The sequence below is a fragment of the Corticium candelabrum genome, chromosome 7 (assembly GCF_963422355.1).
Source record: "Corticium candelabrum chromosome 7, ooCorCand1.1, whole genome shotgun sequence".
NCBI lineage: Eukaryota > Metazoa > Porifera > Homoscleromorpha > Homosclerophorida > Plakinidae > Corticium > Corticium candelabrum.
This window is the reverse complement of record NC_085091.1, coordinates 1,173,664-1,188,663: the sequence shown is the minus strand read 5'-3', so window position 1 is coordinate 1,188,663 and position 15,000 is coordinate 1,173,664. Positions and strand designations below refer to the sequence as shown.

Sequence of the window (15,000 nt, the reverse complement as noted above, 5' to 3'; positions counted from 1 at the left end):
GACGAGGATCCTTTCCCGGTTGCTACTGACAAACGAGAAGTGACGATGGATTCAATAGTGTTGTCTGAAGCTACATCTGATTCAGACAGGATCAGTCCAGAAATTCATCGGAAGACCTACAGTCAGCCTGTCTCACAGGTTGGTCGTCGCCGCTGGACGATTTCAAAATTGAAACGAGTATAATCACTGGACAAGTTGAACATATCGAAGGACGAAGGTGAGGTGGGCAGCATTAGTGATACGGAAACGGTGCTGAAGCCGACGAAGTCGAGACGAAAGAGAATTATTCACAAGTTGAAGAAGTTGTCTGCAAAGAAGAAGCTGTTGACGATGATGGGAACGGAGAAGGAGGAGAGTAGATTGAGACAGTTGTCTGTTGAGTTGCATACACATGCTGGTGGTTTGGGAAATAGTTCACAGGTTGATGTTATTGTGTTGAAGGATGATGATGTGTGTGGTGATGGTTGTTGTTTGTTGTGTGTGTTAGATTTTGTATGAGGCGACGAAGACGGGCGATATTTCTAGAATGCTGTTGGCTTTGGCATGTGGTGAGCTGTTGTGATTGTAATAATGCTGCTTGTATGCATCTCACCTGTCTGTTTGTTTGTCTATCATATTTTATACCGTATTCACCCATAATAACACCCATACCGAAATAACACCCATGCCCATCTATACGTCTAAGTGCAGCAGGTCAGAATGGCTCTGGTCAGAACTTTCAGACCGAAAAACGCCCATGCCCAAGTATACGCCCACACAAGTATGCACAGAATAAACAATATGGTGTCCGCGGAACATCCGTCTCCATCAGTGTGCATTTGAAGAGCTACATAGTGTATGTGTTGAGTGAAAGTGTTTACCACTAGACTCATTTCTTTGGTGCAATTACTGATACTGATGCTGTTGACGGGCTTCAGGGCAACGATCGACTCTGGTTTGCATGTGTGGTTAGTTTCTCCATTTATGCTGATGGTGTACGGATACCAGTAGCTTTGATCTTGCAAACGGATAATTGCAAGCATTTGTGGTATTTCTGTCTTCGAGTGTCTAAATGATGACTGGCCAAACGACAGCATTGCGTTCATGTAATATACGCCTGGGACCAAAATAACGTCCATGCCCTAGTATACATCCGTTAAAAGGTTTCTTTTCTATACGCCCATGGCGTTATTATGGGCAAATATGGTAATTTGTTTGTGTGTTTGTCTGTCTGTCTGCCTGTCTGCTTGTTTGTCTGTCTGCATGGTTCTAGCTACTGTTGCAGCCCAACTGTCATAGGCCATGTTATTGTTTCAGGCCACGTTCCTTTGGCAGTTGTAGAGATTTCCGAGTCTAAAGCACAGTTACTGAAGAAATAGGCACAAAACATTCTTGTTTACGATTTAGATGACCTCAATCTCAAAATAACTCTAATTTCAGCTGAGCCCTAAAAAACATGACATAAAAGTCACAAGACTTGGCAAGTAGCGTACTCTAAACGTAGAGCACTGAACTGACCTTGGTTTGCAGACTATGTGGCTGACTTTGTCTGTGGTGCTGTAGGAATGTGTCATGCCTTGTTTATGTGGCCCAATCAGCAGTATTTCCTTTATATCGTACGTGGCAACCAAAGACACTGGACAAACAGCCAATCAGATGCATGAAACATTTTATGGGTTTGTTACCAGGGCAACGGAGCCAGACTTGGCTCCATCCACGGATCCTTTATCTCCTGAAGACTCCAAGTTAACAGTGAAATTAAAATTTAATGTGTTGCTTTCCTGTGTCCAGTCTTTGAATAATGCCATTGTCAGACTGGACTCCGGGTCCCACCAGAATGGGAATTACACTATCAGTGGTCTGCCTATACAAGGCTGCAAGGAAGATCAGAGTCTATATATACAGCACTACGGAAGATGACGGCTGAGTGTATCATTGCAGCACATGGTGGTGGAAGTTCTGGTCCATGTATGTGGGCGTGGGTTCAAATTCCACTCTTGATACCATGTAGCATTGGGTTCTTGATTAGCGAGTGGCAATCTACTCGACACAAAACTGTATTCACTCAACAGCCTCTAGACTAATCCTTACACTAATCTATATACAGTATTTGTATGTGTCCTTCCCATAGGAATGGCCAACACAAACAGCAACCTATAGTAATCCCCCTTTCTCAAGTCAAACAACTGTCTAACCCTGCAACAATTCACAATAGCATCTTGCTGGAGCAGCAGTGCAGCAACAGACAACCTTGTAGGACGTACAGGGTCGTCGTGTGAAGCTATCGCGGATGTTTTCATTGTTGTGGTAGTAAACGTCTAAAGGCAGGTGGCATATTGTATCATGTGTTTGTCAAATTGTTTTAATAAATTTTTGGTACTGTACTCAGTCTCTGGGTCTCGAGTTGTGCCACCTTGCTGCAGAGTGAAATAAAAGGCAAATTTATGGTCGGACATCGTGCTCTAGCAAAAGAGGTTGACCCAACATTTTAAATTTTGGGCATTCATTCTTATTTGATTTCTGTATTTATTTGCTATCAAAATAAAAACATAAAATTGGCTTGTTTGCTGTTGTTTGTTGCACGGTTGTCTTGGTTGTTGCAATTCATTGTAACTAAAATTTTATTAAATTTTAGTTAAAGCAAGGCCTGTAAAGTAATGACATGAACTGATCAAGAGACGAGCAAGCTAATCAAGAGCATGTTGTTGTTCAACAAACAACTTGGTTACTGGCATTTGGCCATCCCACTGTTTGTCCTATTCGACTGCAGCTAGTGCAATAAACGATGTTTGTGGCAATAAATATGATATTGCTCTAAAACTTCATTTTGCACTCACGTATTTGGAGGTCATCAACTCTTAGATCTTGCCTAGCTGCTTCAGTCAGTTTTCTGGACTTATGGGTCGCTCATTGATTCCCTACCAGTACCATCCATGCAATAACTATTACACCTTGACCAGTCATGTAGGTATGTCCAATCAAAGCAAAATAGTAGTAGGTCGTGAACATCAGTTGGTCGGTCAATGACTGATGACCAACCGTTAGTTATATTTCACTCTACTGTTCATCCATTTGTTCATTTGTCAGTCTGTCTGTCGGTCTGTTTGTCTGTCTGTCTGTGTGTGACTGTTTGTATGTCCGTTCAGGGGCATCACTGGCGCATTTCATGGGTTGGGTTTTAATGCTCTAATGGACTTCCTAGTCAGTTCAACATGTTCTATTCTAATGAATCTATTTATTAATTGCCATTTGTTTAGGAAGAAATTGGTAAATATGCATAGTATAAATGTAATACTGATAAACACTGCATGTTACATGCCAAATAGTCTTGGAGTTTAAATCTGCTTATATTGATCTAGTTACATAGTCCACGTAGCGCACGTTAAGTAGGCGTGGTCATTGTATGCAACAGCTACCGCACGCTCATGATACCTCAGCTCTTTGTAATATCATAAAATTAGTAACTTGCCAAATAGCCTCAGTCGTTCATTACTGTAGTTTTTCAGTTTATGCTTGTGCACGTGCAAACCCATTACATGATTGAGCCTCTAGATCTCCTGTGTCATAGTCTCTTGCACAGAGCAGCTCCTTGCGCACTCGTTGAGAGGGGCTGTGCAAGAGACTAGACTTGACACGTCTTGTGATCTCGCTAACCACATTAGTAGCAGGAATCACCAAAATCAATTTTAGTATTATCTACCACCGTATAACAAACATAATTGTTTGTGTGAAAAACACACTGTTACACACAAGTCCCAGACAATTAATTGAGAACCCGCATCGTAGCTGTTCCCTCGGCTCTGACATGCATCTGGAATGTGGGACCCATGCAGGCCAGCACTTTAGCAGTTACAGCCCCTATGTCTGCATGGTGTAAATATTGCATGCATGGTTGGTCATAGACAGATTGAGGTAAGAGCGGACCTCCGATTGAAGTGGGTCAGTTTGTTCGCATCCTCTCGAGCCCCCATAGTATTTGCCTGCTGTTTGTGTGTCTGTATGACTATTTGTTTGTTTCTTTGTTTGTGTGTGTTTGCTTGTTTGTTGTTTTGATGCTAAGCTATTTATTTGTCAAACAATAATACATGTAACATTTCTATTGCAGAAAGGAACAGGCAAATGGACAGCCATCCCTTCACTTGGCTTGGGCATTCCTGTCACACTGATCGGTCAGACAAACAACAGGAAAACAACATTTCATAATGTGTGCACTAACTCACATTGTCTACTGTAGGTGAGTCCGTGTTTGCACGTTGCCTTTCCTCTTTGAAAGACGAGACAGTAACAGCTAGCAAGAGCTTGAAAGGGCCGAGTACGACCAAATATGAAGGTGACAAAAAGGAAATGCTGGAGCACATCAGACAGGTAGACAGTGAGAAGTCGTGGAGGATCTCATTGCCCATTGATTGTGATGTGTGTTGGTGTGATTAGGCTCTGTATGCATCCAAGATTATCTCGTATGCCCAGGGCTTCATGCTGCTGAGAGAAGCGGCAAAGGAATACAATTGGACACTCAACTATGGATCAATTGCTCTCATGTGGAGAGGTGGCTGCATCATTAGAAGGTCGGTCTTCTGTCTGTCAGTTTGTTTGTTTGTTATTTGTCTGTCTGTCTGTCTGTTGGTCTTGTTTGCATGTTTGTGAGTTTGTTTCTATTTGAGAGGTGAGTCGGTGTTTGTTGTGTAGTGTATTCCTTGGCAACATCAAGGAAGCATTTGACAAGAATCCTGGTCTCACTAATCTTTTGTTAGATGACTTCTTCAAAGATGCTATTCATCGCAGCCAGGTCACATACATAATTCGTTTCTGTCTGTTGGTCTGTGTGTCTGTCTGTATGTCTATCTTTCATTCTTTGCTGACCTTTGTCTTACTTGCAGGCATCATGGCGTAAAGTCTGTGCAATGGCTGTCACTCTTGGTATCCCCACTCCATGCTTCAGCACTGCTCTCGCCTTTTACGATGGCTACAGATCAGGCAGCTTGCCAGCTAATCTCATCCAGGCACAGAGAGATTACTTTGGTGCTCACACGTATGAGCTGCTCTCCAAACCCGGTCAATTCATCCACACCAACTGGACCGGCCACGGTGGTTCTGTCTCGTCGTCCACTTACACTGCCTGATTGGTCAAGTGTAGCCATTGATATCAACATTTGTGTTTCAGTTGCAGTGATGCTATTGTGATCTTGACAGCATGAGATTGTATGTTGCTGTCATTTTAGCTCAAATGGATGTCTGTCTGATATCATTTACTCCCAACAGTTGTATTGCTTGTTCTGATGAATTAGGTGCAGTACAAGCAAGTTGTTCTCCTTGTTCTCATTGATTTTAAGTTTGATATTAATAATCATTACTGATTGACATGCTGGGTTTGTAGGTTGCTAGACATGGATGAATATCTTGATTATTAGACAGACACATAGACAGACACATAGACAGACACATGGCTAAAAACTGATGCTACTGTCAGCATAATCACAATTTCTCAATGGTTTCTAATCACAAGTTGTGTGTCTTGCCTATTATCCATCAGAATTTACATACAAACAGACAAGCATTCAAGGTGAATAGGCAAGTTCTATCATTTTTATTACAATAGACTGACATTTAGCTGCAGCACTGACATACACAACTGACAAACAACATTTAAATGTCTATAAAAAGCTTAATTTAGAGTCAAACGTTTTGCTGTAGTTCACATCAACACAAACTGTAAAAACTGTGAGACTGACTGCTAGACTATCAAAAAGTTCAATGTCAACTCATATTGCACAGCAGACTACACACATGCAACATCATCTATGGCATTTATAACAAGCAGCAAAGTTGGACGAATTGAGACAAACAGACAAACAAATACATCACAATTATCTGCTCCTAAGTCACATCCACGGCATCTCTACGAGTGTCACTTTGTCTTCTTTGTATTTCTTGCCTTTCACCATCCTTTTGGGAGGACAGGAAGTGTACTCATCATTCTGCTTCACTGCATTCACTTGCATGAGAGCTGCTGCTGCAGAAATGCGATCACGTGGATTCTCTTCTGCCATAGCATAGCAAATGTCCTGCAGTGGAACATAAGGAACAGCTCGAAACTGCCTCTCACGTAATTTCCTCTCTGTAGCAACTCCTGTGAATAACTCAACAAACGTGACTCCCAAGCTGTACATGTCGGCTTCTGTTGTGTTGCTTGGGGCCGCTGCACGACCTTCCACAACTCGTTCTGGTGCAATGTATTGTGGACTGAGAGGACCAACAGAAAGTGACTCGTTAGAGAAGCGACAAGAGCCCAGATCACCGATTTTGGCTTGCATGGTCTTGCTGATGAGAATGTTGGTAGAACGAATGTCTCCATGAAGAAGAGCAGGCTGCAGCTGGTGAAGATACATCACACCACACAGACATCCCACAGCTATATCCACTTGTTCCCTCATGGACAGATATCTGCTTCTCAAAGCAGCGTTGATCACATCTTTCAGTGATCCTTCCAAAAGCTCCATGACGATACGAAGAGGAACTTCATTCTCAACGATAGCTCCACAGATGGATACGACATTGGGGTGATGGACACGACTGGACACCGACACTTCACGTCGAATCAATGAAATATTGAAATCAGTTACTCTAACCGGTTCTTCATGAAATGTCTTGACAGCAACTCCTACACCACTCCACATGCCAACACCAACCTCTACAATACACCATCAATACACACATACACATACAGTAGAGCACTTATTATCTGGACAGATCATCTCTGCCACCTGGTCATCATGTGGCCACAAAATCAGTGGTGGAAAAATAATATTATAGCCACATGTTAACAAAGTGCTTCATACTGGGTATCTGGACACCCTCTTGACCCAATCCTGTCCAGATAGATAAGTGGTGCTCTACTGTGTAGTTAAGCAAACAATTTACTCATTTCTGTTACCTCCATAACCTCCTGTTCCCAACTTTAATCCAGTCATTTGTAAACTGTCATCATGGATCTGTATAAGGCTGTCATATTGATGTTGAAGTCTCTCCAGTTCCTGCATTGCTCTTTCACTTCGTTGCAAGTCTCTTGCCAGACGTTCATTAGTCGTGTGCTCCTCTTGCACCTCGTGCCTCGAAACATCAATTTCTCCTTCCTGTTGTTGCAGCCGTCTCTCCTTGTTATCCAACTGATCTGTCAGTGTGCTGAGTTGGTTCTGTAGTCGTTTGTTGTTTTCATCTTGTTCCTGCATGAGCTGCAGCAATCTCCTTACTTCTTCCACTTGACGTTCATTCTCATCAGTCACGGCACGAGTTACAGCCTCCTGATCAGCCAATAGCTGCTGTAAAGCATATTTCTCTGCTTGAATGGCTCGATTGCTTTCTCTGAGTTGCTCCAACTCTCTTTGTAAATCATCAACTTGAAATGCACTTGCTTGATGCTCGACTACAAAAATAAATAGTAAAGATTAATACTCAAACAAGCAATAATACACAAACAAGCAATAATACACATAAACAGATGAGTGAGTAAGAAGACAGAAGACCAAGTATGTAGATAGACAAACAGTCAGCAAACAAATCCATCACATGAAGGTAAAAATATTTAGTGTCACCTTCTCACAGTTTGTTTAAACCAACAACATACATTAATGATACAACATGGAAATGACTGTCTGATGTGTTCAACAGATCTAGAATCTTAACTTGTTAATCATGACATACAACATCCATCTGCTTGTCAGATTTTAGTGAAAATAAACAAACTTTACTTGCAACTAGAGCAGTGGTGGATAGTAAATATCTTAAAAAGAACAACAGAGTGACAGTAGATAATAGTTGTACATATTGGATGACTGGGTTACATAAAACAAGGAAGGAATGATGCCCATCTTTAGTGTCACATTACATGCTACACGTGACCTCATCATCACTAACTGACTTAGCTAATGCAAATTGCATTTGAATTGTCTGCTCATTGAGTATAAGGAAAGTCACTACAGCACAGTTTATACAAATATTTCCTGCAAGAATAATTAGGAACTCCTAAGTAAATGAGTGTATACCTTGATGATAAGAAACAACTCGTTGATGTTGTTGTAAAATGTCGACTGCTTCTTGATCTTTCTTTAGCATTCGTAAGCAATAGTTCAGATCTCGAATTGCTATACACACAATAAGATAGAACTCCTACTTTGTCCACTTTCTATCATTTCTAATCATTTTATGTGACAACACACCTGCACTTGTTGTGGGATGGAAAATATTGACACTTTCCTTTAGGATGGTTTCTGCTTCTTGCCACTTCTGTTGTCTCAAAAGGACTTTAGCAACACCAAATAAAGCTGAATACAAATAAACATTCTACAGTTGAAACAAAACAAAATATGACTCTAGACAATGAATTACTTCTTCCTCTTATTGGGTGTTCCACACCTATTGATTTACTCATCATTTCTGATGACTCATGGAACAATGGCAAAGCAGCCATTTGTTGGTCTTGTTTAACTTGACACTCTGCCATACGATAAAGAGCTGAACAAAAGGAACAATAAACATAATTAAGAGACAATTCTCATATTTACAATCTCTCACTTAAGGCAGTCTCCCAATGGTTGGTTGGTAAAATGTGTCTTTGTATTGTTGCTGCTTCCTGCAGTATCCTATCGGCACCCTTGTAGTCACCCCTTATCACCAATACTTCTCCCATTTCACTCAACACTACACAACACAACACAAGTCAGCAATGTATGTCACACATCCAACACACTGACAAGTTCAATGATTAATGGTGTTTAATGTAGTTAGACGAGGTTGACTCCACCCCGTGAGCCGGCGCACATGTTGGGCCTGGGTGTACCAGAATTAGGATGCATGCACTTAACGTTGGCGTGCCAACTCAGTCTTAGCTTTCGCGCCATTGCGACAAGCTCAAATTTGTTGCCCTCCAAAATGGCTGAACATTCTTCTTGCAGCGCGTCCGACTCGAGTGCGAGCAGTCAAGTGTCTATTTCTCTAGAGGAACTAAAGGCTCTGATGGTGGAAACAGCGCGGACTGCGGTTCGAGCAAAGCTCGCCACTCTGAACAGAAGCGGTGCAGCATCAGGTATTATCCCAAGAGTCTGTTAGCGCAGTGCGGTGGTTGGTTGGTAGCATACATTGTTACACAGACCGACAAACACCATAATTTTTTGGGCGCGCATCAGTCGCTGGTCAGCGCCTTTGTTTTCCTTTCATGGCTCTTAGTAAGTTTAAGCTCTATTGGTAGTCTTCCACGTAACCGCCCAGTGGTTTTCTATGTTCGCCACTTCTGCAACGCCACTCGCCTCGTGCAATTCAAGCTGATTCCCACCCTAATGTCGCTGTGCAAGAGGTCCGCGTTCATGTGCAGAAAGTAAACTACTGCAGTAAGGCTGTTTGTGGCTTACCGCATCCAGTGGGAGCGCAATTCGCATACTTGACCGACATCAGCTATCACGCACGCTCTTCGCTTCACTGATTGCCTATATATATTTTGCCGAGGTTGCTATCTGCCGTAGTTATTGCATATGCACTAAGACGGGTATCACTAACAGGTTTGCTAAACAAAGCTGTCCTTGACTTTGCACCCAGGCCACCTAACATTCTCGTTCAGCTCTCTGTTGTTCGCGCCATGTGGCTTACTAAGACATCTGCATGCTCTTTATTGCATACGTGTCACGTAATGACCGCTGTCTTTCTATTTGTTATCGCGAAGACCGCCGTCTTTTTTACCACTGATACTGCTTTAAAAAACCGCTTGTTTTAACAGTGTATACCCAAGTTTTGTCTTCCACTGCTGTGGTGCTAATGCCGCTGCAGCTTCTTGCAAGAGGCCATGTTGTTACGGCTCAGCCTGAGTCACTGCAACGTTACCAACTGTACGGCATGGTAGTCACAAAGTGTTTGGTTCAGATCCTCCATTGGGCACAATGCCAGCAGCTGGAGACCTAGAAAACATTCCGATCAGCCGGCCGGATGGTGCACCAGGTCTGTTTGGCACGCTTGCACCTACTGTACAAGGGCCAGCCGTCAACGCCGGTGAGGCCAAACCTGCTCATCCACCGGTAGTGGGAGAAGGTACACCACCAGTGCCAGCCAGACTCGTCAAACTGATCCAGTCGGACCAGTTTGCTGACTTTGCGAAGCCTCTACCGCACAACTTAGAATTATTCCGACTACTCCAGGCTTCTGCCATCACCGACGCAAACGAGGCCGGTCACCAACATCTACGTCAAGTGCCATCGCTCGGCACATGGGTGCAGTGTTTTGCCATCTATGCGGCCATCGTGCTTTGGGCCTCTCCGTCTCGTGCGTTCGACCTCATGGCGTACCTCCAACTGGTCGTCCATAAAGCGCAATGTCATTCCGGAACGGGATGGCTGCTGTACGACATGCGTTTTAGGCAGCTGGCCGCCCACTCGCCGGCCATCATCTGAGGCCAGTTGCACGCTTCCCTGAACGCAGCTACCATTTAGCAATGGACCAGTCGCCTGCCAGCCACTGCTTGCACTGTCTAGAGCCAGACCATAGCACTGCAGCATGCGCTTTGTGCCCACATCAAAAGCCGGGTGACACGACAGAGGCTAACTGCAACACCTCCCGCCAAACTCAACGCCAGTCTACTTGATCGGACAAGGGCAGCTCCTACTCGGCCACTCAACAGCCGATATGCCGTAGGTACAACTTTGGTACCTGTAACGGGCGGGTTGTACATACAGACACGTCTGTCTGCGATGCCGCCGCACAGGTCACCGATGCGACGCCTGTCCTGACGCATCTAATCATGCACCAGAAGAGAAGACGATTCATCTTCATACCGACGAATCCCGTCACAAGTGAAGAGGCTGCACGCTGGACCAGTAAGTAGCGTAGAAATGTCTTACTTGCCCGAACTGCAGGTTTGCTTGTTGCCTGCGGTTACTGCTGCTTGGTTGTTTTTCTTTGCTGAATTAAGCCGCGCTCGGCTTGCCATAGCTAACAGTAAATGTATACCGGTTATCTTTATCAACCCGTTAGTATCTGTTGTGTCGTTCACTATACTGGTGCACTTCTGTCTTTGGGTGCGGCTACCTCTCATGTCATTGTACTCGCTAGGAAACATGTCCGTCCAGAACTTAGCGGCGTGTAACGTGTTCAACGGCAAGTACCCCTACATGAAAGACTTGTAGATGCTGGAGAGTTGTCGTCCCGCGAAGCTCGAGTGCCGATAGACACGGATCTCTCGTTCTCCCTGCTGGCACTACGTATACGTTCTTGGACTCGTGAGCTTGCTACCCACCCGGACGTATCCTTCCTTGACTACATCTTGGATGGTCTGGCTAACAGTTTTCACATCGGATTTGACCACATTCGAGCTGCTTGCAGACCATCGCATCGTAACATGTCGTCGGCTATGGCCAATATCAAGGTCGTCGACAGTTACGTGGATCAAGAGCGTAAGGGAGGTTGCCTCGCAGGCCCTATGCAGTGGCAGTCGACAGGCATACAGGTTAACCCGCTGGGAGTCATTCCAAAAGCGCACCAGCCAGATCGATGGCGTCTCATCGACTTGTTGTCACCGCACTCGGCTAGCGTCAATGAGGGCATTGATTGAGACGTGTGTACACTATCTTATACCAGCGTTGACGTCGCAGCTCAGCACATCCTTGAACTGGGTAACGGCACTTGCTAGCCAAACTAGACATCCAAAGCGGCTACCGTCACATTCTGGTTCATCCATCCGACAGGCACCTCCTAGGAATCCGCTGGCAGGGTAAAGTGTACTTAGATCGTGCATTGCCGTTTGGTCTAATATCTGCGCCCAAGATATTTTCGGCAGTGGCAGACGCCTTGTTGTGGATCGTGCTCAACGGCGGTGTGTGCTCCAGTATTCACTACTTGGACGATTTCCTCTTCTTTGGTCGCTCTGACAGAATGCAGTGCGATCGTGACCTAGCCGTAGTGCTAAATACGTGCTCAGAGATGGGCTTTCCGGTAGCATGGCACAAGCTCGAAGGCCCATCAACAAGAATACAATTTTTGGGTCTAGAACTTGATTCGGATCATGGGCTCATCAAGCTCCCCGCTGGGAAGCTGTGTCACATTCAAGCACAGGTTCGCCGGTGGCTCGGTCGTCGGTCGTGCACAAAAAGAGAGTTGCTGTCTATTATCGGTTCTCTCCACCACGTGGCAACAGTGGTAAAACCGGGGGCATTTTCTTACGCAGGCTTACTGACCTGTCGTCCTGTGTGAAGCATCTCCATTATCGCGTCCGCCTCAACAAAGAAGCTTTAGCAGACCTGCACTGGTGGGACACTTTTATGACTGACTGGAACGGCTCGTCGATGCTTCAGACGCTGGGACGCGCAGTACCATCGGTCATCGTTCGCTCCCACGCATCAGGCACATGGGGTGTGACGCAGTGTCATCAGGCAAATGGCTACAGTGGGAGTGGAACGACTCATGGCGCCCTCTTCCTACTGCGGAAAGAGTTTCTACCGCTTCTTCTGGTCACAGCTGTCTGGAGAAGCAAGTGGCGAGGAAAGAGAGTTAAATTCAAATGCGACAACTCTACCGTGGTCGCAGCGCTATAGAGCGATGTACCAGCTGTGTCCCAAACTTGCTACGAGCGCTACACTACTTAGCAGCCTATTTTTCGTTTACGTGGCAGGCGATTCATATATCGGGAAAGTCCAACACCATCGTGGATGCTCTATCTCGCGACAACGCTAAAAAAGCGTTCTCTTTGTGTTCACAGCTCGAACTCGGCTCCATGCCGGTTCCTCCGGAATTCCCTGCTTCAGTTTTATCACCAGCAATCGACTGGAACTCTCACACCTGGAGATCGCTGCTCAGCGCTTCTTTTCCTCGGGTTTAGCTCCTTCGACGAAGTGGATCTACCAGTCGGGTCAGTCTAGCTACATACGTTTTTGCAATCAAGTGTCCTTGGCTCCTTTTTCCGGTTACCAAGCGCACCACCCTCTGTCTCTTTGCCTCGTCCTTAGCTGACCAAAAAATCCGTCATAAAACTATCAAGTGCTACCTTTCAGCAGTTCGCCATCTCCACATTCAGTCCGGCCTTGGCGACCCGTTTGCTGCACCACTAATCCAGCTGTCATACGTTCCCCGCGGCATCCAACGACTGGAAGGATCATCAACACGGCTTCCACAGCTACCCATTACGCCAGTACAACTAAAAAAGTGCTGAAGTCAGCGTGGTCAAACTGGAGGTCACGGCGAGATGCATCCATGCTTTGGACGGCTTGTTGCACCGGCTTCTTTGGCTTTCTGCAAGCAGGGGAATTACGGTAGATTCAAGTGCTTTGTTTGACGAGGCGGTCCACCTCTCTCCTTTAGAAGTCAATCTTGACTCTCGAGTCAATCCTAGAATGATCCGCCTGCGCCTGAAACAGTCGAAAACAGACCCATTCCATCGCAGTGCAGATGTGTTCCTGGGTCACACTTATCACGACATCTGCCCGGTTTCGGCATTGCTGGACTATCTAGTGCAGCGAGGCCAAGATTGGGGCGCACTGTTTACCTACTCTGACAGATCTTCTCTTTCCTGTCAGAAGCTGGTGTCCGAGGTTCACAGCGCACTTGCCATGAAAGGTCTAGACGGCAATGGATTTACTGGGCACAGTTTTCGCATCGGCGCGGCCACAACGGCGAAGGCCAAGGGAGTCTCAGACTCAACAGTAAAGACTTTGGGCAGATGGAGGAGTGATGCTTTCCAGCTCTACATTCGTTTGCCTGGGCCAGACCTCGCTACCGTCTCCAGTCAATTGGTATCGTAAGCAGACTGTATATACGTCTAGAAACTAGCTCAGTGTAGGTCAGTTAGTAACCTGATGTTAGAATAGCGCTGCCTTCTTTGACTTGCTATTGGACTAGGTCGTATTTTGCGTTCGTAGGCGCCGCTGCCATGCCACTGTGTATATATAATTTCTTGTTTCGGTGGTTCTGTACTTGCGCGGGCTCGTTCTCTATGAGAATTCCCCCTGTTAGGTCAGTGTCCGGGTCCAAGACCCTCCTGCCTACCAGCACGGAACCAAATGGCAATTTGGGCATGCGCAGTGACTTGGGCTCCGTCCCTTGCCCATCAGCCAGACCTTCATAATAGCAGGTCTGAGCAGTTCTCAAAGACGAACGAAAAGGTAAGCATGGTCTTGCTAAATCGAGTTTCGGCGAAGATAAGGAGTCAAATGATGTTTAATGTAGTGAGACGAGGTTGACTCTACTCCGTGAGCCGGCGCGCACATTGGGTCTGGAGTGGTACCACAATTAGGACGCATGCGCTTAATGTTGGCACGCCAACTCAGTCTTGGCTTTCGCACCTTTGCGGCACAAGCTCAAATTTGTTCCCCTCCCTCCCTTCCCTGTGTCCCCTACTTTCTCCGATAGCTCCCATTTCAGGGGACTGACGTGACAAGGTGCGGGGGATGGAGTCCGGGTCATAGACCCTCCTGCCTACCAGCACGAAACCAAATAGCAATTTGGGAATGCGCAGTGACTCGGACTTCGCCCCTCGTCCATTAGCCAGACCTTCGTAATAGCAGGTCTGAGCAGTTCTCAAAGATGGACGAAAGGGTAAGCATGGTCTTGCTAAATCAAGTTTCAGCGAAAGTAAGGAGTCAATCTCAATGTTACTGTCAACATTAAACTCTTCAAACTCATTTCCATCTTGTAACTTACCACGTGCCTTGTTTCGTCCTTCTACCACCATTTGAATCCATCCATCAGCCTGTTGTAACAATTTTTTCACTTCCTCTTCTGTTCCTTCATTTAGATGAATTGCATAAGCCAATAGAGTAGCAGCTACTCAAACACAATCAGCAACAACAAACAACATTTCAATTCACACACCATACTCACCTTCTGCTTTCACACCATTGTTATCCGTTCTTATTGCTAAAACATAACCTTCTCTCATCACATCTTCTGCTTCTTTTGTTAGACATTGAGAGAGAAGGCAACGTGACAAATAAGCATAAGCTACACAACAACAACACTTTATTAAACAGTCATTGATTTCAATATTTTAAAAGC

The 15,000-nt window shown here is 45.3% G+C and overlaps 2 protein-coding genes across 2 annotated transcripts in view; one reads left to right on the top strand and one right to left on the bottom strand.

The window, feature by feature from the left end:
- LOC134182397 (6-phosphogluconate dehydrogenase, decarboxylating-like) overlaps nucleotides 1-5,338 on the top strand; it is a 9,670-nt gene extending 4,332 nt beyond the window's left edge. Inside the window, exons 2-6 of the mRNA XM_062649796.1 lie at nucleotides 4,085-4,148; nucleotides 4,214-4,344; nucleotides 4,411-4,544; nucleotides 4,666-4,765; nucleotides 4,857-5,338. Of these exons, the coding sequence (XP_062505780.1) occupies nucleotides 4,085-4,148; nucleotides 4,214-4,344; nucleotides 4,411-4,544; nucleotides 4,666-4,765; nucleotides 4,857-5,099 (672 nt within the window). The 3' untranslated portion in view covers nucleotides 5,100-5,338. The remainder of the gene's footprint in view (nucleotides 1-4,084; nucleotides 4,149-4,213; nucleotides 4,345-4,410; nucleotides 4,545-4,665; nucleotides 4,766-4,856) is intronic.
- Nucleotides 5,339-5,540: 202 nt separating this feature from the next.
- The window catches only part of LOC134182396 (uncharacterized), a 10,164-nt gene continuing 704 nt past the window's right edge, over nucleotides 5,541-15,000 (bottom strand). Inside the window, exons 1-8 of the mRNA XM_062649795.1 lie at nucleotides 14,827-15,000; nucleotides 14,647-14,769; nucleotides 8,548-8,673; nucleotides 8,362-8,487; nucleotides 8,193-8,297; nucleotides 8,019-8,117; nucleotides 6,911-7,399; nucleotides 5,541-6,667 (exon numbers count right to left, since the gene is read on the bottom strand). The exon at nucleotides 14,827-15,000 is cut by the window's right edge and continues 704 nt beyond it. Of these exons, the coding sequence (XP_062505779.1) occupies nucleotides 5,859-6,667; nucleotides 6,911-7,399; nucleotides 8,019-8,117; nucleotides 8,193-8,297; nucleotides 8,362-8,487; nucleotides 8,548-8,673; nucleotides 14,647-14,769; nucleotides 14,827-14,884 (1,935 nt within the window). The 5' untranslated portion in view covers nucleotides 14,885-15,000 and the 3' untranslated portion in view covers nucleotides 5,541-5,858. The remainder of the gene's footprint in view (nucleotides 6,668-6,910; nucleotides 7,400-8,018; nucleotides 8,118-8,192; nucleotides 8,298-8,361; nucleotides 8,488-8,547; nucleotides 8,674-14,646; nucleotides 14,770-14,826) is intronic.